We start from the raw sequence: 25,427 nt of genomic DNA on the forward strand, positions 1-25,427 counted from the left end.
TTTTGTGACCTTAATTATTATATTTGCATTTATCAATAAGAAAGAACACCTGAAAGTTTATGAACAGCTTTAAGTCATATATTTAAAAAAAAAAATCTTATTTTAGTGTCTCCTTCCTCTTGAAAAACACTGTATTTTCTGGCATAAATGGACAAATATGAATCAAAAATGTATATAGAGATATGAGGTCAGTTGTGTAGCTGTCAAATTGTTTTTCTTTCTGTTCTAGACATGATCCAACAACATTTAATCCCAACTGGTGCTCACACAAAGACATGTCTCACTGCACAGAGGAGGGGAAAGGGTGTCCTTATGTAACACAGTTCAAAGAAGCCCCGCCTCTTGTACATGCAGTGAGAGTTGACTGTCAAACTGAGATCACAACAACTTGGTCAAGCAAAAGAGGAACCATGGGCTTTCTTCCTTTCTTTTCTTTAGAAACATGGATTCTACTGATCACATTTATCTGCATGTTTGTCATGTAAGGATCAGGGATTGATTCTAGTCAAAGTAGATGATTTGTACTCCGGGTGAAAGTTCAGACTTGCCTCAAAACACCAGAGTTAACTACATAAAAGCTGGATTCGTAACAGATGATCTGTTTGACATGATAACTCTTTCCTTCCTGTACAGATATGGCCGCAGGACTCATGGAATATTTGAGAAGTTGGGGATCCCTGGTCCCAAGCCGTTGATGTACTTGGGCACAGTTGGAAGGCTCAATCCTGTATCTAAATCCTTATTAATCCTATTTCTAAATTTAAATGGCTGATTTTCAGATATTGACAATGATGTAATTTGCAGTAAGTAATAAAAATGTATCCTCTGTGTTCCCAGGTTTACTACTTAGATGACGACGCATGCGCTAAAAAGTATGGAAGAGTATGGGGGTGAGTCTACAAAACCTTTAAAGTGTAAAGTGGCCTAGCACCCAGCTTTCTATTATATTGCATTATTATTGTGCATTTAGCAGGTATTGACCCTTGAACTTCTCACTGCTGGTTGCTTGTGCCAGCAGTGTATAAATGGCAGCATACTGTACAGTATATTCTCTTACTGCACTTCTTTGAAATCACTGACAAGAGTTTCAGACTACATGCCCAAGATGTAAATGTTTGTATGTGTAAATGTCTAGCATGTATGAGCTCAGGAAACCCATGCTGGCTGTGATGGATCCTGACATGCTGAAAATCATCCTTGTGAAGGAGTGTTTCACCTACTTTACCAACCGGCGGGTAAGAACACACAACACTGAGTGGAACAAAAGGAACTTAGACAGAAGAGTGTGGTACAAAAGACACTGTAAAGTGATACAGGATTAGTTATCCATTGATTTACCGTAAGCAGACGTAATTTAACTTTTGGAACTTGTGAAGTTGCGTATACCAACAGCAGGCAACTGGTTTAAGTTGTAAGAAAACTAGTCATCTTTTTAGCATGTCAAAAAAAAGAAGGATTTTGAGATTTCTTCATTTTAATGTCATGTTGGGCACACAATTCAAGTCACTGTGGCCTAGTGTTTCACATTAAAGTTGTAAACACATTCTTTTCATAATGTTCAGGCATTTCATGACATTTTCTGATTAATAACGGATAATAGAATGAATAACAGGGTTAAAGCAGCAATTCTGTGTCTTGTCAGAAACAAATATACATTCAACATAGTTATTTCATTACATCTGTAACTGCAAGCATTCAAGGTGCTTTCCTATCTAATGTGCTTATCCATATATGATTAAAGTTAACACTTATGTGATTAGGTTAACCCTTCAGAAAAATATTCAAATATAAATTCAACACAACTCTTACTTCATAAGGTAAAGCATTCAATATGACTATTGTTTAATAATACAAGAAAACTTCAACCTGAAACTCTGCTAACTATGTATTTGTATTTTAAAATCACCTAAGTGAGTAACTTTTGATCTATTAGCCTCATAGACAATCATATTTTAGTAATTAAGTTTAATATCTCCTTTGTAAATAGTCACACAACTATGAAAGTTATACCATTCTTAATGACAAATTAACATTACATAACTTGCATAATGATTGACATTTAATTTACATAAAATTCAGGTTTGGCTCAGATTTGCAGGGAGGCTTGACAAAGTCCTCACGAATGTGGGTTATTTTATGGCTTCGGTGAGATAAGAAAGTCTGTGTTCTCCGGTCCAAGTGGCCTTAGGTTCAATTTATGCTTTTATTTCAGACCATAATTTTTGAATGTTTGGTCAGAAATGGTCTCTTAAGGGCTCTTTCTGGGTCTGTTGAGCATCACTGATCGACTCCCATTTAGAGGGTTACAAAGGTCAGTTCTGCGGGCCGAGGATTTTCTCTTACCAACTTTTGAATCCAGGCAAGTCTGTCTCTTCCTCTTTTTAGGAATCAAAGATTAGTTAACACAATTAAAGAACAAGCTTCTTTAATTGTGCTTCTTTAGAACTTTCGTCTGAACGGGGACCTTTATGATGCTGTGTCTATTGTTGAGGATGATGATTGGAGACGGATTCGTAACGTCCTCTCTCCCTCCTTCACCTCTGGCCGCATAAAAGAGGTAAAAGTTGTCAAAAACATTCCTACATTCTTTACATCATATTCTTCTTCACTCTTCTTGTGCTCAATTTGTCTTTCCCTCTCTTCCTCTTTCTAAGATGTTTAGCATCATGAAACACCACTCCCGCAAACTGACAGACAGCCTGAGGTCCAAGGCGCAGAATGATGAAGTTATTACCATGAAAAAGTGAGAAGTACCATGTGATATAAATGATTACTAAATGTTACAAGAATCATACCAAGTATTCCCTTTTTGCATCCTCATCCAGGAAATGTGCGTAATAACAGATCACCACCTGAGATTTTACAAATATACTTCAGCAAATTGAACACAAATAAGTATTTTTCCTTTGACTTATTTGAAGTATTTGACTAAAAGTCTGTCATTCACATCAACCAAAACTCCCTTTCCCTAAATTGTGTTAAAATTTCAGTTCACAGAAATGAAACCAAGAAGTCAACCATAATTTTGTTACCTACCTACCTGTGCATTTCTTGATATATTCTTGGATATGCTTTTTGCCACCCTGATTTCAGGTTTTTATTAGTGGCAGACTTTATCACACTAATAGTGTTAGGATCTGTGAATGGATGTAGAGATTGGATCTGACAATATTGTTTCAAAAAAACATGTGCTTGTAGGTTAGCTGGTCATCTGGTTGGCACTATAGTGCCAAATATACTCCGTAAGTCCAACTAGATATAATATTTTTAAAAGCAAAACACATAATTAATTACAGTGCATAAAGACTCTGTGACAAAATTAAAAGAACAATGCACTCAAAGGCATTTTTTTTTAAAATTTCAAATTACATATTGCAATACATGCATTTGTGATACTACTTGTGAGGTTCTTCAGTGAGTTCAATATCACCATTTCCTCTCCTTTGATTAAGAAAGTCTGGCTGTAAACATTAATGTTGGCGCTCAATAATTTTACCATATTATTATTATTATTATTATTATATTGTTTTTAAACTCAACTACTTTGCCATGTCACTAAGTAAGGACTGTGGAGCCAATATGATGAAATCTATTGTATGTGGCACTAATTTCAACCACTAATTAATAATCAGTGATTAGTATCATGTTTGTATCACAGCTTCTTCGGAGCATACAGTATGGATGTGATGGCTAGCTGTGCATTCAGTGTGGATGTGGACTCAATCAGCAACCCTTCAAGTCCACTCATCACCCACGGCAGCAAGCTCTTCAGAATCTCCATTCCACTTTTCCTTTTTCAAGGTACAACACTACATTTCCATGCCACCTCTCTTTCTTTATATTAATATAAACAACTATTGTTTATTACTGTTAACCCCCTTTTTCTTTTTCAGGGTTATTTCCATTCTTTATCCCTCTCTTGGACCTATTGGGTTTCTCCTTGTTCCCTAAGTCTTCAATTACTTTCTTTCAAACATTTGTGGAAAAGGTCAGAGCAGAACGCAACGGGAGCTCACATCAGGTTTGGACAAAACACACAACTAGTGAACAATATGCAAAAAATCTTCCAACTCAGTACATCTAACCTTATATCATGTTAGTGACACACTGTATATTACGATGTAGCAGAATTTTCTAAAATTTTAAATGAGAAAACATTTATAGACAATTGATAAAACTGCCTCACCTCATGGGCCATATAGTAGCGGATTTGGAGCTTTCAATCATACCAAATGATATTCATTAGCAGACAAAGTAAGCTCAGTTAATTGTTTAAATTTCCAATTTTTCTGAACACTTTAAGGACTTCTCATCCATGCTGGCTTAAAAGGCGAGTTTTTAAATTCATTCATTTCAATCATGTCACATTATACGTTTGATGATGAATGAGATGCTGCTTCTACAGTCAAGGAGGGACTTTGAAACTCTTCTTTTATGCCTATGGAAGATAAATCCTTAAAGTATTCTGAAAAAAAAAAATTGAACATCTATATTACCAAGACAACTGGGCAAACTCCATCTGCTGATGAAGATCTTGTGACATGGTCAAAAGCTATAGAAGAGCTACTTAATGGACCTTGGGGTGAGATTGTTTTATGACTGGTATTTCCCAGCTCAGTAACAAAAAGTGAAACCTAACATTTACAGATAAAAATGGGATTAACTCTTGTTGGTTAATACAGTGAATTAAATATCTGGCAAATTAAGTTACTTCATCACAATTACAGTATGCGAATAATTCTAAATATTCAAAAAATCAAAAGCTCAATAATTTGCACCATTGTCCATTGTTGCCTTGGCCTAATAAAAGCAGAGATCTTACAGCCTATACGATATAGGCCTACATTACCAAAATCTAGTTTCATGGTATACATTGTCATACTACACAACCTTTCAAAAAATCCCACATGTACATATAACATGAAAACATGCATGCCAACCATTTGACCTTATCAGGTTTCAGGAGATATGCTACAACATATGATCAACTCTCAGACAGCCAATGAATCCAAGAAAGAAAAGCAGAATAAGGGTAATTACACTGTGATAAAACACACATACAGATACAGAAACACAAATCTACACTCAGATGTATGCACACCAAAGGTTTGACACATCTTTTCATCTCCCCGCATGTATTGACAGGTCTTACTGATCATGAGATCCTCTCCCAAGCGACAATGCTTGTGTTTGCTGGTTATGAGACAAGTGCCACTACTCTCGTTTTCTTGGCCTACAATTTGGCAAGAAAACCGGATGTCATGAGATGCCTGCAGGAGGAGATAGACTCTACTTTCCCTGATAAGGTATGCCAGGAGTTTCTGGTAATGAAGACATTTACCTCCATTTCATTTAGGGATGAAACCAAGCGGGTAGCTGAAAAGTGAAGCCCATGCGGAGGTGCCTTAAACCTGCATTCTCTCTAATGGCCAGCAGGGGGCGACTCCACTGGCTGCAAAAAGAAGTCCAATTGTATAGAAGTCTATAAGAAAATGACACTACTTCTCACCTTATTTATTACCTCATTAAACACTTACCCAATGAGTTCATGGTCTCAATCGCTAGTTTCAAGTCTTCTTCAATTCAGCATGATGTTCATTTAATAAATTATGGTCCCATTTAGAGTAAAATAGATGATAAAGCAGCATATGCCTTAGGGTGTGGCTACGTTGCTATTGAGAAGCGACAACATTGATTACGTAAAATAACCACAGTATAACCCCAGAGTATAGTTCATTTTCAGTTCATGAAAGTTAATTGTAACATTTTTGTCACTTAAAAAAGTCTTGTTCAGTGTTTGGTTGTGATAAAAGACCCTCTAAGGAGTCGGATGTTCAGTTTTTCCGTTGAGTACATTTTGTTTTAATGGTTTTATGCCTGTTTTTCGCAGTGGAAATTAGCATTAGCATTATCAATGTTAACCATAGATTGTAAATGTACCATGCAAACCAAGCTAGCAGCTAGCGCTACGGTCAACTCAACCCTCTCGTCCAAATATGGTCACTTCTGGCATATCCAAGATGGCGATGATCAAAACGCTAAATTCTAAGCTTCAAAACGGCAGTTCACAAACCGATAGGTGATGTCACGATGACTACGTCCATATTTTTTACAGTCTATGGATGAAACTACAGTTTTTTTAAAAACTGTTTTTAACCAAACTTCACTTTGTAACATCTTTAAAGGGTCCAGTCCAATATGAAGCTCTGATGCAGATGGAGTACCTAGACAGTGTCATCAATGAGTGTCTCAGGTAATGTTTTATTTTTTGTGTGAGTGTTTTAATTTCTGCGCAGATTGATGATGTGATGTCAGGTCAAGATGCTTTCATGGAAATACAAAAAAGTGTGGGAAACAATTCTGTTTTACTGTTGAGCCTCAGGATCTACATTTTCCATTGGCCATTATGGCATGACCCAAACATAATTCAAGATGTACAAAGACTAAGTATCTATAGCCACACAAGCGGCTGTGTGAGGCTGTACTGAGGCAAAATGCTAATGCTAACAAAGAAAATGTTAACATGCTGATTTTCAGCAGGTAATTTACTATGTTGCCATATTAGTTTAGCATGTTGGCATGTTAATATCAGCTGATGTGAATGTCACTGGATTTTCAGGAATTTTCAAAGTTATTACAGTTTATCATGTGGAGCACATGAATGTCTGCACACATTTCATGACAATCCATCCAATAGTTGTTGAAACCCTGGAAAACATGGATGTCTGTACAAAATTTCATTGCAAGCCATTATTTGTCAAGATATTTCATACAAAACTACAAGTGTCAAGCTTGTGGTGGTGCTAGAGGAAAAGTGAAAAAGAAAAATGTAATCCTACCCAGGCATCAAAAAAATCGTAACAAATATTCATTCCAGGGCTCCAAAACACTGTGTTTCAAGACAGTAATAGTACACCAATAAACATTTTTAAGTTTGGTGAACATGGCATTGACTGTTTAGTCATTCTTGTTTTGTCATCAGGCTTTACCCTCCAGCAGCACGTTTGGAGCGAAACGCCAAAGAAACTGTGAAGATCAATGGAATCACAATCCCAAAGGACATAACTGTTATGATTCCAGTCTTCGCTCTGCACCGTGACCCCGAGCTGTGGACGGAGCCAGAAGAGTTCAAACCTGAGAGGTAGCTGCCAGAATAAGTATTTCCAAGCACAACTCATATGTCAAGGTTACTAGAACGGATTTGAATTGTTTCGTAATGACTTTATAACTCTTGCCAGCAGGGGTGGACAGTATCCAAGTATATTTACTTGAGTACTGTACTTAAGTACATTTTTTGAGTATCTGTACTTTAGTTCAGTATTATTTTTTCTGGAAACTTATGACTTTTACTCCACTACATTTGAAAGACAAATATTGAACTTTTGACTCCACTACATTTCTATGAAGGTTCCAGTTACTCGTTACTTTGAAGCATAACTTTGAGATCAGACGATGAATTTTATTTTATTTTATAAAATATGAGAGGCCATACACTGTGTTCGTCACAGGAGAAAAAACAACCACAGTAAACTACTCCTACGCTGTCAGCTAAGTTCAAAGTGCTTTTTGAACAGTTCAATTTGAACTTGGCAATGGTAATGATGACTACGGCAGATAAAGATGATGATTCCTCAACAGAGCACCTATGGCCATAAGTGAAAGCAGTGTTGCTGTTGGGCAATTATAAAGCTAGAGGTGTGTAACTGGGATTTTAACGTAGATTGGTTGTTTTATTTGTTTTTTTATTTTCTGAGGAAGCTGGTGAATGGATGTAGAGAGTTGTGCATGCATTCCTAAAATGAAAATGTTTCTATTTCTAGTATAAATACAACTTGTGGTATTCAAAATAATTCAGATGAAATCACATCACTCCAGTTCTCACAACTGGCTTATCTATATTGTTTATTGTTTATTATATTAGTAATCATGACAGCATGTAAATTTAGAATTTTAAAATGAAATTCACTGGGATAAATTTTAAAAGTGTATGACTGTGTGTGGCAGGCACAATAAAACAAAGCCGGATATAATCAAGTTAAGGGTGAAGAAGGATACAGTCCTACGTATCATAAACCCTTTGAGGATTCTTTATTAATGTTTTTGTCATGTATGCACAAAAATGTTGAACTTCTATTCATTTTTGTTGCTGTATGCTTATTTTTCTAGATTTAGTAAAGAGAACAAGCAGAGCATCAACCCATACACTTACCTGCCATTCGGGGTCGGGCCAAGGAACTGTTTGGGGATGCGGTTTGCTCTGGTGTTGGTTAAACTGGCCTTGGTGGAAGTTTTGCAGCACTACAGCTTTGCGGTCTGTGAGGAGACAGAGGTGATATGCAGTAATTATATATTTAAATTCATGCAATTTACATGATTACTTCTACATAAAATGACACTTGAAGAGTAATTTTAAGAGCATTAAGAGGGAGCAAGATGGTTCTGATATATTGAATTTGTCCACTTCTCAGATTCCTTTAAAGATGGACCCTGCAGGCCTCGTAGGACCCCTACAACCAATCAAACTAAAGGTGGTGACACGTTCCAATGCATGAGGCTAATAAACAAAGCATACAGTATGATAAATTTTGCGACTCACATGTTAATAACCAAATCTCTAAAGAGTCCATCGTAAGTCTAAAACAACCATCAGATTCATACATAATCCACATTCATGTCTGTGAAATTTTGGGAGGAAACTGGAGAGCTTGTAGGACCCCCACAAGCACATAGACAGGAAGCAACATTACACACATAAATATCAGTAATAATCCCCAGGATTGTTTTAGCTGTGAAGTGACAGTGCTGATTACTGAGACACCACACTCCAATCTTTTGAAATGAGGAATAAGAAAGATGGTAAAAGCTGTACACTAGTAAGAAAAAATAAAAAGGCAACGGACACCTTATCAAACCATGCCCTCATGCTTAATGACCAGAAAAACACTAACACAGCAGTATGATGAAATGCAGTGCAATACTTCTGCTATAAATACTAACATAACTAACCCTTAAAAGACTAAAGTGTAAAGTATGTTCTGAGGCTGTACTTCTGTGGCATTGCATTACCTTTAAAGGTTTTTTTAATTTCATTTCATTAATGGAGAAGCAAATCAATCAATCAAATTGCTTTAATTGTTCATATTGTCTGTGCTGGCCATAAAAAACTCAAATAAAGCAATTTCAATTTAAGTGATGAGGAACAAAATCCACAGTCAGTGGAAATTTTTTTGTAAAAATTACTTGTTAAGTTCAGCTGAAGTTAATGAGGTTTCAGTTTGAAGACAAATCAAGTGGGAATCTTCCAAAGTTGAAGTTTTTTTTAGTATGAAATTTCCTCTTTGTGCTTCCATGAAGAGTGTTTTCTTGCTTTTTCAAGTCTGTCTTAAAACAATAGTCAGGTGCCCAATGAATGAAATGAAACAGGTTTTTCTTGCTGTAATCATTCATCCTTCTCATACTGACTGTTAGAAGATCCTTTCATATATTCATAATGCACTTACAATGTAAGTGGGACAGTCCTCATTTTGAGCAAAAAAGTATTTAAAAGTTTATCTGAAGATAATATGAGGCTTCAGTCATCTGAGTTAATCAAATAAAGTGGACATCTTTCACAGTCGGCCTTTTTATTAAAAAACTGTCTCAACAGTGTTTCCCTGTTCAGCTGTGATGGAAGGATCATAACAAAAAGACGGAATTTGGTATTAAAAAGTCTTTGGACGGCTGAAACTTCACATTAGTTTCAAATTGACTTTTAAATACATTTTTGCACAGGAGGGCTGTGGATTTCATTCCCCATCACTTACATTGAAAGTGCATTATGAAGGGATCTCTTAATGATTACAGCAAGAAAAACACGTCGTTGTTCATTTGGGCTCCTGACTGTTGTTGACTGTTCATAACAGACTTGAATAACTGTGAACCTATTCGTAAATCAAAAAATGTTCTTGGAATGATTACAACTAGCGATTTCAGTGAACACATGAATCTGTGAATATTGTATAAAGACAGACTTGTCCCTTAAGTAAAGATGATCTATTCAGTAGTCTTGAAGCTCTGATGACCAGTCGTGTCACTTTTCATCTTCAGCCTTTGAAATAGAACCAGGGGCCTGTTTGAGGACCTGAGACCAACTGTATGTCACACGGGGTTAAAGGTTTCTTATTAATTATGTTAACTTATATAACATCTTGAAATAAAACTCAAACAGGTAACTAGTGAAAAGAGTCCAGTATCTGAAATATAAACACTTCCAGACTGACGCCAGAATGAAGAGTTTTAGTGGGTTAAAGGAAATAAATGCATGAGTGACATGCTGATATGCTGAAACATATGACTCACCAGTCACATGTGTGTAGGTGTGTTAAACTAGTTGAGAAGCTACCAGGAGCTGCTACAAAGGGAGAGTTCACTGTTGGTTTGTAAAGTTGCATAACATGATTGTACATCTGAAAACCAGGCCATGTGAAGGACAAACTTTAACACCACTCTGTCTTGTTATTATAATTTTAGTTGCTGTTGTTTTATTTCTATTTCTTTGTTATTTTGGTTTCTTTCCTCCTATATACCCAACTCCACTCAATTTTGTGTGATTGAATGTTTTTATTTTTTATCATTTTAATAGTTTAATTGAAACTCATTGTATATGTTACCATATTGTGATGCACATGGCTACTTTAACTTGATTCAATCTTCATTCATGCAGCTTGGGTTATAGGTGGGAAACCTCATCTGTAACTGTATTTGTCCATTGCTATCATGATCTCTAATAAAAATAATTAAAAAAAAAACCCTTTAACACCATTACTGCAGTTGTTAATGAGAATTACCAGACACAATTTAAAATATCCAACTGTTTTTACTCCTTTAAGACTCACAAATAAATGTCTCAATAATCTTTTATATTTTATTACAATATAAATGGTATCAGTGTAGCTTTTTGACATAAAAAACATGCTTGATCATGAACAATCTTTGTTTGACTGTTTAAGGGTGATGTATTCTTTAATAAATGCAAATAAAATCCATTCATATAACCCTTTGAAACAGTCTAAGTGGGTCAACAGTAAACACACTGTGTGTTTGCTCACATAGAGTAAACACAATTAGGATCGATCAAAGATGAAACGAATCATTGCCACATTTGTCCATTGCATAACCTGTCGGCAGAGACACAGCTGATTCCATAAATGGACAAAGTATCAGCTTTGAGGTAGAGTCATGGTATTGTCATTATGCTCCATGAGAAAATGCTTCACTGTAGCTTCACAAACACTTTCGCTGCTTTAAATACAAAACAGGAACAACTTGTCTTAATAGCAGAGTTCTCTAATGTTTTAGAGATTCTTCTCTAAAATCACTGTGAGCAGGTGTCAAAGATAAAAAGAGGCACGGAAATCTCTTTCCCAGTTCTTATCCTTTTGTTCTTTTCTCCTAATTCCTTCCTTCCTCTTCCCTTTTCCTCTCGTCTCTTCTTTCTCCTTGGATGGTGGTTTCACTGCGTCACGATCCCTAGCTTGGAAGTGAGTAACTTTGGCTCTTTTCAGCTGTCCATACCCGAGGCCTTTCTGGTCTCTCTTCAGCACAGTTGCCACTGGTTGTTGAGGCCCCTCTCCCTCTGGACCCAGCCCTGTCCCTGGTCTCCAACCACAACGAACCATCATCTTGTAGCTGTTGGAGGAGGCGGGGAGACAGTAGTAGGGGGTCGGTGGTGGACGCCGCAGACTGAACTGATGCAGAGTGGAGGAAAGATGTGATGACAGGCTGCCGCTGTACTCGCTACAACACACATCACACCACTGATTCTGGAGGGTACTGTGGACAAAACAAAAAGAGACGTTAGTGAGAGGACAAATAATAAAGGAACACATTGTTATTTGGGAAATAATGCACTTGTAATTGGAGTATTACCTGTCAGACATCGGTAAATGTTGATAATTCAAACATCAGATGGCACCTCAACACTGCATTTTGCTTCACACTTATTTTACTTAACACAAAAATGTGTTTCGTTTACATTTAAAATCGGAAATTTTCATTTGACACACATTACTGCGCAAAGGTTTTAAGCACTTTAGATGTTTAGATTCTTATCATGTAATACCATCATGGAGGTGTGTGATCGGTCCCAAATTTATTCTGCAAATTGACAATGACCCCAAGCATACAGCCAGAGTCATAAAGAACTATCTTCAGCTACAACAAGAGCAAGATTTATAGTTCCCTTGGGGAAACTGATTCTCTGCATTTAACCCATCCTATACGCACACTAGGAGAAAGTGTTCCTAATATTTTGTCCACTACATTAACATATATGAGGGGGGCAAAATATTAGGAACACTTTTCAGTATAATGCACTCTAGTACATCATCACCACCTACTACAACCTCAATAATACAACATAAAGTAGAATTATCACCTTTCTGATAATGTCAACAAAAACTGAAAGTGTATAAGTTTCATAAAAGTAGAATTTATGGCAGAGCTGTTGTATTGAATTGAATTAGATTATACAGGTGTTCCTAATAAAGCGGCTGATGAATGTATGTCGACTGATAAGTAAAAAGAAAGTGGTTCCATCCTGTTCTGGTGGTTGTCAGTCAGAAATGAGGCTGTGGCATTTGCAAGAGTAAATACCAGAAACTGTAGCTGGTAGATTTAATCATGCAAACTCAGTATTTGCTACACAACTTCAGTATAGACACAACCACTTCAGAAACCAATGCAGCTCAGTCAGACTTGCTCCAACTAATCAACAAATATTTACATACATACATCTCGCCAAACTCCATAAAATATCCCATAACTATTAAAACAAAGTGATGGAAACCTTATTGTCCATCTCTGTTGTCTAATTCTCACCTCAAATCAATTCAGAAACTAAATTTTTGGTGAATATTTTGTGAACTATGACATTTCCAGAGCATCCATCAATGTTTTTTCCAGTTTATTCATTAGATGTGAGAAGGTGTTCAAATGAATATCTGGTTCAAGTATTGATTTAACTGTATACAAGTGCAAATGTGCTAACCTGCTATCAGTTTGTCTCTCTGTCTGTGGACTTCTCCCATGGCTCTCCAACTCTTCCAACACTCCACTGTGACCCGCTGGGGAGGTAAAAGTAGCAGTAGATTAGTTTAGGTTCACTGCACACATGAACACAGAAATATTAATCAGAGTTATATAGTTATACCTTCCACTGCCAGATCTTTGGCATCCCTCCCCTGTGTGTCAACCACTCCCACCCAGGCTGCTCCGTGTTGCAGAAGCAGCCTCACAGCAGCTCTTTGTCCTGACCAGCATGCACACATCACAGCCGTCCAGAAAAAAGTATCCTAGAAGAGAAAACACAAGCACATAAAGCAAATACAAATAGTATTTCCCGGAAGTCACTTTGAATGAAATTACATCCAACAGAAAGTAACATACCTGGAAGTTGATGTCGACCCCCTTTGAAAGGAGCTCTCTGAGGCCAGAGAGGTCCCCCTCATGGGCACAGCGCAGCAACCTGAGTCCCCGGAGCTCCACACACCTTTCTGAGTTACTTGTCTCTCCTGCTGTCGTCTCTCCGCTTTGGTTACTTTCACCACTAACTCTTCTTTCCACCACAGAATCGGCTTGAACCCGCTGCATCTCTGCAGCCCTGACTCTCCTCCTCGCTCTTCTATTAGACTCTTTATTCCTCAGTCTAATCTGCTGATCTCTCCCATTATGTGTCTTGCCAACTACATCTGGTCCTTTATCATCTTTCATTAGATTTTCGTAGAACTTTCTAGCCTCCACCCCGCTGAGTATGCTGCTTGTTTGAGAGCTGGACTGTTCTCCTCCTTCGATCTTGAAAATATCCTGCTCTCTGGCAGGAGTAAAGCCCAAGGCAGTCATGATGGGTGACTGCACTGGTATGGCAGGCTAAAAGTCTCACTGTAATGTAAAAGAAAAAAAAAAAAGCCAGTCTGAGTAATACACTCTTATTTTTATAGCTACGATAATTAGTCAATTAGTTGCCAACGATTAAATTCAATTAACCGCCACCTATTTTGATAATGGTTTAATTGTTTTGAGTCATTTTTATGAGGAAAAAAAAAGTTCTCTGGTTCCAGCTTCTCAAATGTGAATATTTCCTGGTTTCTTTAGTCCTCTATGACAGTAAACTGAATGTCTTTTGGTCGGGACAAAACAAGACATTTGACGACATCAGCTTAACCTTTGGGAAAGAATGATCGACATTTTTCACAATTTTCTGAACCAAACAACTAGTCGATTAGTCGAGAAAGTGATCGACTGAATAATCAATAATGAAAATATTCGGTAGCTGCAGCCCTGCTTATTTTACATTAGTAACTCTATGGTGATGTTGCTATAGCAGCATACTGCCAGTCTGAAAGTCAGTGGTGTTTTTGTCTTACTGTTTACTTCCTGTCGAGGCTGGTATAAAATATTTAGCGTCATAAGACTGGTGACTAAAACTATATTTTTTAAAAAGTTTGTAAACTATGTAATATCTGGACGTACACACAAGCTGTGTTACATTTTACGAGCCACAAATTATCACGTTTATACTCGTCTAACTCTCGTTAGCTTAGGTAGCTAACGTTAGCTTATTTTAAAGTGGAGTAAGGCGAGTGATTCTTTGTTTAGCTAACTCGAAACACGATTATTTCCTTAAATTTAATCTAATACAAATATATTAGGTCAATTCATTTGTCTGAATAAGACCACAGCAGCGGAAAGCCAGCATTTGTAGCACAGAGTTAGCTTTGGTTGTGTTAGCATTAGCTTCTACACTCACGAATGTTAGGTACCTTAAGCTGAACAAGCTAATGTGTTGGTTAGTTAAACTCGGTAATATTACAGTCATTACCTACGTCTTTTTTAAACGCTACTCAGACGAAGACGTAAACATCAACTAGATGTGGGACTGAAGAACATCTTCAGTAGTGTGAAGCTGCTTCAGGCTAATGTTATGACTGTATTTCTTCCTCTTTTGTAAACACGCCGTTGTTAAGGTGAATAACATCACCGCCACCTGTCGGACTGGATGTCACGACTCCTGCGTTATATTATAATCAGTGGTGAAGTAAGTTTTCACATCTTTTTTCTTTTCTCTTATGTAAAATTAGCAACACCACATTTTAAAAGTACTTCATCATAAGTTCAAGTCCTGTACTCAAAGTTTTACTTATGTAGAGTAGAAGTATGTAAGTATTATGCAGAATCGCCCTTTATATTTTACACATATTATATTAAAATCTAACCTTTTTTCTAACATCTAGGACCACTATAAAGCTTAGTTTAGTTCTCACCCCCTTTTCCTTTATTATCATTATTAGTAGTAGTATTATTATTTCATCATGTAATTTTGCTAGCCATGTATTTTCTATATATTTCCCCTTTGTGTGTGTGTTTTACCGTTATTTTTGTTAGGCTGCGTCTTTGCATTTCTCTGTTTGTGTATCTGTATAACTGACTGATTATGTAATGATCTGTGGACCTAAATTGTTCTTGTTCTGTTTGTATTCTTTATTACAAAACCAAGAGTTTACAATATACAGTAGGGTCAAAAAGTCTGAGACCTTTTTCCCAGAGTGGGAAACTGGTCTTAGACTTCTGGACCCTACTCTCTCTCTCTCTATATATATACATACACATCAAGTATCCATTTGTCATCTTTTTAAGCAAATATACTAAAAATGCTCATTTCAGCTTCTCAAATGTGATGATTTAATCCTTTTCTTTGTGAATTTATTCTAGTAAAATGATTATTTTGGGGTTTTGGACTGTAGGTCGGACAAAATAAGACATTTAAAGACGTCACCTTTGACTCTCGGAGATTACAACAGGCATTATTCTTTATTTTCTGACATTATATAGACAAATTGATAATAATTGAAAATAATCATTAGTTGCAGCCCTACATTCATTTTGATGTATGTATACCCGATTGAGTAACTGTCTGTTCATATTGAGGGAATACAGGAACAGACAGTGGGGACTCATGTATTGAGCATGTGTCATACATTGTTCATAACCTCCTTACATGTAGTAATAGAGTGAATAATAGTTTTATTTTTATGGCACTTTTCTAAACACAGTTAAATGCTTGGTTACAGAGAAGCCTAAACAAAAAGTTATGAAAAAGTGAAAAGAAACATAATATCATACCAACACATACATAGTAGGAAGGACAACAAAAATACTGAAACATGATCTCTGACATATTTTAAAGTAATTTGCGTCCATTTGAGTGATCATGATTGTATCACGTTTGGCTTCAGACTGGGGTGAGGGGGTGCGTGTCCCTGACCCACCTACGAGGGTCAAATGTCAAAAAGAGCCATTCACATGCCAGTAACAAGTGTGAGGATTTCTTGGTAAGACAAGTGTTTGAATGACAAAAGTGCTGTGTGTGAAGGATGTGTCAAACACAGGGGTGAGGACTAAACCCTCATGCAAGGCTTTTGTATTAAGGGGCGACGTAGTGATTTCTAAAAGTCCGGGTGTCAAGCTTGCGGGGTGCAGAGAACAAGAGCAGAGACAAACTGTTTGGACAGCAACAGTGAACGCTTAATATCCCACAGAAAAGTCATTTTGACTCTTGTACAGTGGTTTTGCATGTTTTTCTCCCCCCGTTGACCACAAAGTAAAAGTTTAGTAATAAAAAGCACTGAGTTATATATTCAGAGAATGTCTTAAGGCGCCTTTACACTGTGCGATTTTAAACTGTCTGAGATAAAAGTTGAGAATGGTGAGAGAAACGTAGTGAAACGTTTTGGTCGTCAATCCTCAATTTCAGTCAAAATTCTGTCAGAAATTTAAGCTTAAATTTTCACAAGGCGACTGCTGCTTCGACTCATGTCTACAAACCAACCAATCAGAATATGACATGAAATGACAGAATACGCTGGCCGGCATTTGTGCAATTTTTAAAAAAAAATAAAGTTTAGGTGGAAAACACACTTGTTCTCCTTAATGGAACACAAAAACCAAAACAACTGGAGGTGAAATGAAAAAAGAAGTTTGTGCGCTACGTTTCACCACGCATTCTGCACACCTTATATTGATGTCGTAAAATCTGACAGGATGTGACCGAGATTTTATCACAGGCATCTTGCACAATGTGACACGCAATAAACTTTCACAATCGTTGTCGTCGTACAGTCTAAAGGCATAATCCGAATATAAATACCAAAAATCAAAGCGCAGGGCTGGAACCTGTTATCACATTAATATTGATTGACGGCTGCAATCACTACACAACTAAATCTAAATCTAATTCTTCTGATGCTATAATTAGTTGTTTTTTTAAGCAATGTTTGTAAATAGCAATAAGACAAACCTATAGTTAAAAGTATGACTTGTTTACAGACACACAGGATGGCAATTTACCATCTGTAACTCTAACCTTCAGTCACTAATTGATCAGCTAAATGGTAACGCCTGTACAATCTATAAAAAACAGCCCTGCAATAAATGCTATCTTTATGAAACTTAAGATACCCCGTGGAGTTTTTGATCACTAGTAACACTACGGAGCAAAGCTTTAATGAGTGGCTCACAATTTTGTTTGTATTTTGGACTCAAAGGCAACAAAGGCAGGGAAGAGGACGGCTGGCAACCTGGATGTAAACAATGTAAACGATGCAAACAATTCGACAGAATATTGAAAAAAAAAAAAAACTGGCTTTGCAAATGTTTTATGTGTAAGGAAACACATTCAACATATTTGTTAAGGATACACAATGTGTTTTTGGTGAGAAGCAGTAAAAGAAAACTCCACAGAGCAGCTTTATGAGACCGTGTCAGAGAGGTGCTGATGGAACCCAGTGGTCGTTTTTACGGCCATACTTTGTTGTGATGTTTTGATTTTCTAGTAAACAGAGTATTTATATTATTCTTTATTTAACTTCTTCTCTTACTAAATAATGGAATGGAAATCAAATAATGAAAAATAATGGTCAAAGCAGCCGAAATCTACCTAAAGTTATTACTTGATTTCTCAAATAAAATGAATCAGAATTCATTTGGAACCTGAATCAACTCTAAATGATTCCCAACCCGACAAACATGCAAAACCACCGATACGATCCTTTCAGAAGCAACACAAAAAAAAAAGCTTCACTGTTGTTACTACAATATCTAACTGTGGTATTTATTGATGTGTCTGTTTCTGTCTCCGGTCTGTGTAAATGTCTGTCCGCAGTGAGGGCAAGAGTACGGCCTCTCCCCCGTGTGTATCCTCATGTGAACGTTCAGCTTATCTTTGCTAATAAAGCGTTTGTTGCAGCAGGTGCACGAGTACGGTTTATCCCCCGTGTGGTAACGCTGGTGCATCTTCAGCTCCGTCATGCGACCGTAAGTCCTGCCGCACTCGGGACACTCGTAGCTGGGCCGCACCTCCATGTGCTGCCTGCTGTGAAGCCGCAACCCACTGGACGACCTGAAGCTCTTACTGCACTGCGAACACTTGAAGGGTTTCTCTCCGGTGTGGATGTGGCTGTGTAACTTGAGGCTGGCGGCGGAGGGGAACCCGTTACCGCAGAGAGAGCAGAGGTGAGGTCTCTCCCCCGTGTGGATGCTCAGGTGCTTTTCCATCTTGTTCTTGTTCAGGAAAGTCTTGCCGCAGATGGGGCAGCTCATTGGCTGCTCTCCCTCGTGTAAGCTCATGTGCTCCGTCAGCTCCACAAGCGTGGAGAAGGCGTAATCGCAGCGAGTGCAGGAGTACGGCCTCTCCTTCTTGAATTTCCTGTGTTTGAGGCAGTGTTGCTCCAGGTGTTCCTTCTCTTCAAAGGTTTCAATACAACAGGAGCACTGATACGGTCTTTCTTCGGTGTGAGTTCGCAGGTGGTACTTCAAAGCTGTTAATTGTAGAAAGACGCTGTCACAGTGTGGACATCTGGATTCCCGTCTGTCGTGGACCATTATGTGCCTCTTGTAGTGAGAGAGCTTGATGAAGCGTTTGCGGCACAACGAGCAGTAATACTGTTCGTCTTGATGCCCTTGCTCGTGCTTCTTCAGTGCATACTCCACCTTAAACTTCTTCCCGCAGGTGCTGCACTCGTAAGACTTCTCATGAACCACCATGTGCGTCTCCAGTTCTTCTACACTGCTGAAGGTTTGGTTACATTTCGGACAAGTCCCGTTGTTTTCCTTCACATGAATCTCCAGGTGTTTGTTAAGATCTTCTGGGAAGGCGTAGCTCTTCTGACACTTGGGGCAATTGTAACACTCACCATTAGTTGCTTTGCGATGGGTCACTATGTGCCGTTTCAAATGATACATTCGGCCAAATACTTTGCCGCAGTCGTTGCAGATGAGGCACCGAGGGCTGGACTGGACCTTCTTGTGTGATTTGAGATGACTCACGAACGCAGCCTTCTCCTTGAATTGTTTATCACAAGCGGGGCATGACAGGCCTTCAGCCACGTGAGTCTTCTTGTGTGCTTTCAGTTCCGGCCAGCTACCTAAACTTTTCCCACATTTAGAACAGATATACTGGCCCAAGCCGTGCTGGTTCCTCAGGTGTCGGGTCATGTGGTAGGACTGGCTGAAGGTCATAGTACAGACTGGGCAGCTGAACGGTTTCTCCTTTGTGTGCGTCCTCATGTGTCTGGCGAGCTTGTTTGGCCCTCTGAAGCGCCTGTCCACGCAGATGGGACAGAAATGGCCCTTTGTTTTGGTCTTGGAGGCGACTTTTTGTTTCTTGCTGCCGTCATCTTGAGATTTAGCTTCATCAGAGTCTTTATCTTCCAACTTAACTTTGACTGCAGATCCTTCATTCTGAGCGTCGTCATTACCAGAGCCTGCATCAGCCTGCTCCTCCTCCTCCTCATCATCATCATCATCACCACCACCACCACTCTCATGATTATCTTTGTTACCTGACTTCATTATTTCTTGTTTTTTCTCTCCATCACAATGTTGGTAACCCTCTGTCTGGGTGGACTGGTCTTTGCTGTGTGAAATGATATGACTTAAAAACGCACCATTGTTCAGGAATTTCTCATGACAGTCGGGACATGAGAGAACTTTCGACGTGTGCGTCTTCTTGTGACTCTGCAGCTCTGCGAAGCTTCCTAAACTCTTCCCACACGTTGAGCAGACGTGCTGGCCCGCGCCGTGCTGGTTCCTCAGGTGTCGGGTCATGTGGTAGGACTGGCTGAAGGTCATGGTACAGACTGGGCAGCTGAATGGTTTCTCCTTTGTGTGCGTCCTCATGTGTCTGGCGAGCTTGTTTGCGTCTCTGAAGCGTTTGTCTACACAGATGGGACAGAAAGGACCTTTTTGTTTAGTCTGAGGAAGGGAGAAGTCTTCATCTTCGTCATCATCGCCATCATCACTGGCTTTGTCGAAGCCTTCCTCCTCCATCATATGTGATGATGATGAGGCGCCATTATCACCGTCTCCTTTCTCACTTGCTTTACCACGAGGCAGATTACCTTCATCACCACTCTTATAATCCTCATTATCACTACGATATAGCTTATCATTGCTGGAACAGTAGTTATCTTTGTATCTAGATGATCTTCTCGGGGTTTTAGTCTCACGTGGTTTCGTTTTCGCCCTTTTCTCCCCGCGCCGAGGCCTTCCTCTTTTTGCCACTCTTTGAACAGGAAGGTCTAAATCGTCTCCAATGTCCACACTGACTTCGTGAATATCAAACAATTCAGGATGATTTAAGGCAGATTCCACCTCTTTACCAATAATCAACGCCGTGGCCAAGGTCAGAGTTTCCTTCTCTAACAAAAGCCTCTCTTTCAGTTGCGGGCAGTTTGTTTTTTCAATTAGCTGAGTGAGGATAAGTGTGTCTTGTACGTCTCTGTAGTTGCAGGATCTCAACAGCTCCTCTAACGCAGAGACAAACTGCTCTACAGTCTCTCCGGGCATCTGAGCCCTTTGATGGAATTTAAGGCGGTACATCTGAGAGGTATGATCAGAGGTGAAGTACAGCGTCAGCGCTGAGATCGCTGCTGCGTAAGTGGTTTCACCCTGGATCAGTGCTGTGAATATGCGCTGGCCCTCTTGGCCAAGGCAGTTTTGTAAGAGCACACACTTACTGGAGTCAACCAGCTCGTTCTCACCGAGAGCTTCAACGTAGTGTTCAAAAGCTTTGAGCCACTTGTGCCAAAATATGGCTGGTTCACCAGGGACAGATAAGAAAGGTGGGGGTGGAGACAGGATGATCAGTAGAGGCTCTGGCAGCAAATCCTGTTCCGTCACCTCCTCATCCACTTCTACAGTCACTTCACCCATTGTTGGTTTCTGGGTGTGTGTTTTTTTCACCGGAGGCGAGGGATAATTTTATTTCTCCTTCTTTGAGTCGCTGAGTTAAGACATCACCCTCTTCAGTCTGTGTTCAGGCTCTCGATGCTTCATCCCACTCAGGTCAGTCTTGGAGCACTGTAAAAGAGAAAAAACATGAGTTAGATCCAGGCTCTGACAAGACGTGTTACAGTGTATGAAATTATGCGCACCTAAATTATGTGATGTGGCAATAGGTGAAATTTAAAAAACGTATTTACATGCCAGACACAGAGGAAACTGTCTTGACAAAGTGAATCAGAAGCCACAAATGAACACTGGCTGACAGACACTTAACCAGATATTTGCTTAAATAAGGATTTAAATGATTTACTCAAACACTTCCATAATGTCGGGGGACTTATAGGAAACAGATTGAAAAAATAAAAACGGTACAAACTGATACAGCAGAGATATCCTGATTTTCATCCCTTTTATTAGTGATACTTCAAAAACGTTGAAACCTCAAAAGCCTCTTATTAGACCCCTCCTGTCTGTAACAAAGACTTCATAGAAAAAAAATAAAGTCCAAACCTTGATTTTCTCAATTAAATTTCATCCTGAGTCACAGAGGACATTATACATCTGTTGTATTTACCCCATGATACTACATGAAATGCGGACTGCCCCTTTAACAAGTCATCACAGCCCCCAGGTATTTTCTACAGGAATGTCACATAATATCAAGGAGTGTTTCTATTACTTTGCCTACTGCTCCATTTAATTTGGTTTAGAGAAAAATGTGGGAATAACCCTTTAAGAAAAGCATTTCCATGGTTTCCCTCATTTGGATTACTGTAACTGAAACAATCATTAATTACTAGTAATTGCTGGAATTGAGCCGCCACTGATGTGATCAGTTTCATCTGTTCTCTTCCTGCTATGATGAGTCAAAAGATCCATGAATCTGACAAAAAAGAAACATGTCTGATGCTTCGATGCTAATCAGCCTGTTCAGATTCAGGTTTGCAAGATGCTTTCAGAAAGTAACAAGAAAAGTACAAGATAGACAGATTTTTTTTTAAAAAAAGGACAAAAAGAAAAACAGGTGGCGTTTATCTGTCACACCTGTCACTCACATCCAAAATATTAAGAACATGTTGCTCCTGAGTTCACTGTCAAGTGTCTTTAGTGGAAAAAACTCTAGTAGTTTTGCCACAGTTTGACTTGCATTTGCAGACTAATGAGAAACATTTGGGGGAAAAAAGATGCAGTTAAGCTCTTGATGATGTGATTCCCATGAAATTCAACTTCGCTCCTTTTGTTTTAGTTTTTTTAAATTATAATTCAATCTTCCAATTACTCTCACAACTAACTGTTTGGTCTATAAAGATATAAGAAAATTACCACCACAATGTCTTAAAGTCAGGACTGTGACATCCTTGATTTTGCTTCTAAAAGTGTTCCTAATGTATGTCAATGAGGAGGATAAAATATTAACGCACTCCAGTACACCACTACCACCACCCACTATGACCTCATTAATAAACATAAAGTAGAATTATCACCTTTCTGACAACGTCAACAAAAACTGAAAGTGTATAAGCTTTGTAAAAGTAGAATTTATGGCAGAGCTGTTGTATTGGATTTCATCAGATTGTACAAGTGTACCTAATGAAGTGGCCGATGAGTGTACAGCGCCTGTCAAAACATGATATGAGACAGACACCATTATGATTGTATTATCAATAAACAAAGCTCCTCTCTCTCTCAAGCATGCATCGTACATTTTACAGCTTCACAACTATTTTTGAAAAAGTCTTTTCCAGTTTCCATGTGTGAGCTGACACTGACAGCAGGGACGAAAAATAAACAAGATGGATTTGTTAAAGAGTGGGTGATCAGTACTAAATTCCTTGAAGCTAAACTGCTGATTTTGGGGGAGAAATACTTAACAAATACCACTAGACATGTTTTAAGAGATTAACTGTGGTGACTGAGGCTCTGTTGGGGGGGACCGGGGGCCTCCAGAGGGGCTCCTGGTTGAACAGATGTTACAGATGTTTCAGCGGGTGCTGAGCTGTTGTTTCTAGCCTGAAATAAAAAAAATACCATAAACTGAAATATTATTATTAATGACAACAAACTGCACACACGGTCTGGATTAATGTGTCAACGTTGTTTTTTTTTTTACCAGCTTGAATATGTGTTTAAAAGAGACCCGAGCAGAGTCACACCGATAGTGACAGGCTGTGTGTGGAGACGACACACACCTACACAAGACAGAAGGAGTCTCGAAATCACTAATTAGCAATAATTGAGGAGGAGGAGATGAAAAACTCACCAAACCAAACTGGGTCACAAGTCACGACGTGTGCACGCAGACAGGCAGCGGAGTATCGGCCGCTTCGGATCCGAGCTGCGGCAGCGTGAGAGCGGCTGTTTGTATCTGAAGCTGCTGCAGCGCTACTGATTCATTGTCTGGATAATAGTGTTGCAGGTATTTTACAAAAACACTTGGCTGAAAAGCAAATCATAAAGTAGAAAACATATCCGCCATGCTGACATCCTTTCTTCCGGACATCACAACAGCTCCCCCCGGGGGAGTGTCTCCCCGCCCACAGCGCCCCCCTGTGGAGGGAGGCTGCAGGAATGACTGAGCAGTGGCAGAAAGTACTGTATTTAGGTACACATTTAAGGTACTTATACTTTACTTGAGTACTTCTATTTGATGCTATTTTATACTTCCTCTCCACTACATTTCAGAGGGAAATATTGTACTTTCTACTCTAGCTTTAGTTACTTTTCAGATGAAGATTTGACACAATGGAGGGAGGAGGGTGAAACTCATCGTCTAGTGTTTTACTATCACACCAGCTTTAAATAATCAAATATGATATATATAATCTCATTAAAATGGATTTGATTACAATTGCACTGATGAATTAAATTACTGTTCATGATTGCTTAAATAATTTGATTACCATATGAGTGCCAGTTATCAGAGACTGAAGTCTGTTTACATGAATTTCGGAGTGAGACGTGCTGTTTTAACGCCACTTGAGTATTCACAAATGTCAGCAACAGCATTTTCTTAATCAGATACTAATTATTTGTATAATCTACTGCATATTTTAAAGGACTGGTTCACCCAAATTACAAAAAGCATCCTCATAGTACCACTACTGATGTCAGGCCATACAGATAGTTTAGATTTTATTTGCTTATTTCCTAGATTTTGCAGTAACTGTCTCTGGGATTTTTACCTCCACCCCAGTACAGTGGAGATTAATGGAATTAATCATCAGCATCAAAAAATTAACAAAAATCCTCTTTCCAAAATCAGTGCCAGGATAAGTCATTGAGCTAACCTTGAACATCTTTATTAAAACTACTATCCACCACAGATACTCCCCTTGAAAACTGATCACAGCAATGCCTGTCATAAAGAACTATCTTCACCTACAAGAAAGAGTCTTGCAACAGATGGTAAGACCCCCCATGGAACCTTGATCTCAACATCATGGAGTCATTCTGGGATTACATGAAGAGACAGAATCATCCAACACGCCTAAATCCACATAAGAACTGAGGTAACGTCTCCAAGATGCTTGAAACAACCTACCTGCCAAGTACCTTGAAAAACTGTGTGCAAGTATACCAAGGAGAACTGGCAAAGTGAGGTCAATCTGAATATTTTTCTTCTGTTTACTGCACTTTGTGTCAAGGCATTATTTTTGTAAGCTCAGTTTACTTTTAGTGCCTAAAACTTTTGCACAGTACTGTATATGTGTGTAATTTTGGCGAACAGACTCTTTCTTTTGATAACATGGCAATTGTTGGCAAGGTGCATGCTATCATTATAATGAATGCACTTTGCCTCTGCTGAATCACCTGTTGCATAATTCAAGTACCTGCTGGAATCAGTTACCTCGAATGCACTACTTTATTCTGGGAAGTGTATCACACAGGCCCTTCACACACTGAGCAAAACAGTGAAACACTGATTAATAATAATTGATGGACAACTGATAAAACTCTGGTTCTTGCCTCCTTTTACAACCTACTTACTAAAAATGCTGGCAGGCTGTTGAGGATTCAGTTCAGGGTTCAGTCCAAACCATTAAGGGAGACCTGTTATGCTCATTTCCATATCTGTATTTTTATTCTGGGAATCTACCAGAGTAGCTTTG

General features: G+C 38.6%; 3 protein-coding genes and 1 long non-coding RNA gene across 6 annotated transcripts; 2 read left to right on the forward strand and 2 right to left on the reverse strand.

Annotated features, from left to right (window-relative positions):
• Nucleotides 1-31: 31 nt before the first annotated feature.
• LOC121880846 (cytochrome P450 3A30-like) lies at nucleotides 32-9,374 on the forward strand. The gene is made up of 14 exons (XM_042388412.1): nucleotides 32-481; nucleotides 634-727; nucleotides 838-890; nucleotides 1,136-1,235; nucleotides 2,444-2,557; nucleotides 2,655-2,743; nucleotides 3,659-3,801; nucleotides 3,894-4,021; nucleotides 4,957-5,032; nucleotides 5,146-5,306; nucleotides 6,186-6,253; nucleotides 6,983-7,141; nucleotides 8,167-8,329; nucleotides 8,469-9,374. The coding sequence occupies exons 1-14, from the start codon at nucleotides 276-278 to the stop codon at nucleotides 8,550-8,552; spliced, it is 1,638 nt and encodes a 545-aa protein (XP_042244346.1). The 5' UTR covers nucleotides 32-275; the 3' UTR covers nucleotides 8,553-9,374.
• Nucleotides 9,375-10,898: 1,524 nt separating this feature from the next.
• gpank1 (G patch domain and ankyrin repeats 1) lies at nucleotides 10,899-15,068 on the reverse strand. Of its 2 annotated transcripts, none has more exons than XM_042399673.1 (5): nucleotides 14,858-15,068; nucleotides 13,426-13,917; nucleotides 13,190-13,331; nucleotides 13,028-13,103; nucleotides 10,899-11,811 (listed from the first exon to the last, which is right to left on the reverse strand). In XM_042399673.1, exons 2-5 carry the CDS (start codon nucleotides 13,876-13,878, stop codon nucleotides 11,370-11,372), a joined length of 1,113 nt encoding a protein of 370 aa, XP_042255607.1. In that variant the 5' UTR covers nucleotides 13,879-13,917; nucleotides 14,858-15,068; the 3' UTR covers nucleotides 10,899-11,369. The 2 variants fall into 2 exon arrangements, with proteins under 2 accessions (XP_042255607.1, XP_042255616.1); XM_042399682.1 differs by having other exon boundaries at nucleotides 14,862-15,067.
• Nucleotides 15,069-16,925: 1,857 nt separating this feature from the next.
• Nucleotides 16,926-23,820, reverse strand: LOC121887191 (zinc finger protein 420-like). Of its 2 annotated transcripts, XM_042397834.1 has the most exons (3): nucleotides 23,579-23,820; nucleotides 23,223-23,328; nucleotides 16,926-21,393 (listed from the first exon to the last, which is right to left on the reverse strand). In XM_042397834.1, exon 3 carries the CDS (start codon nucleotides 21,244-21,246, stop codon nucleotides 18,133-18,135), a length of 3,114 nt encoding a protein of 1,037 aa, XP_042253768.1. In that variant the 5' UTR covers nucleotides 21,247-21,393; nucleotides 23,223-23,328; nucleotides 23,579-23,820; the 3' UTR covers nucleotides 16,926-18,132. The 2 variants fall into 2 exon arrangements, with proteins under 2 accessions (XP_042253768.1, XP_042253761.1); XM_042397827.1 differs by lacking the exon at nucleotides 23,223-23,328.
• Nucleotides 23,649-24,826, forward strand: LOC121887202. Its single transcript, XR_006092941.1, has 3 exons — nucleotides 23,649-23,734; nucleotides 23,827-23,933; nucleotides 24,642-24,826. It is a non-coding gene; the product is annotated as an uncharacterized LOC121887202 (long non-coding RNA).
• The last annotated feature ends 601 nt before the right edge of the window (nucleotides 24,827-25,427 follow it).

The sequence above is a fragment of the Thunnus maccoyii genome, chromosome 2, assembly GCF_910596095.1.
Source record: "Thunnus maccoyii chromosome 2, fThuMac1.1, whole genome shotgun sequence".
Taxonomy (NCBI): Eukaryota; Metazoa; Chordata; class Actinopteri; order Scombriformes; family Scombridae; genus Thunnus; species Thunnus maccoyii.

Coding starts and splice junctions, on each gene's coding strand:
- gpank1 (XM_042399673.1), bottom strand. CDS start 13,878: ATGACTGCCTTGGGCTTTACTCCTGCCAGAGAGCAGGATATTTTCAAG. Junction 13,332..13,425: donor GGGTCGACATCAACTTCCAG/GTATGTTACTTT, acceptor TTTCTCTTCTAG/GATACTTTTTTCTGGACGGC. Junction 13,104..13,189: donor CAAAGATCTGGCAGTGGAAG/GTATAACTATAT, acceptor TTACCTCCCCAG/CGGGTCACAGTGGAGTGTTG.
- LOC121887191 (XM_042397827.1), bottom strand. CDS start 21,246: ATGGGTGAAGTGACTGTAGAAGTGGATGAGGAGGTGACGGAACAGGAT.
- LOC121880846 (XM_042388412.1), top strand. CDS start 276: ATGTCTCACTGCACAGAGGAGGGGAAAGGGTGTCCTTATGTAACACAG. Junction 482..633: donor TTTATCTGCATGTTTGTCAT/GTAAGGATCAGG, acceptor CTTCCTGTACAG/ATATGGCCGCAGGACTCATG. Junction 3,802..3,893: donor TCCACTTTTCCTTTTTCAAG/GTACAACACTAC, acceptor TTTCTTTTTCAG/GGTTATTTCCATTCTTTATC.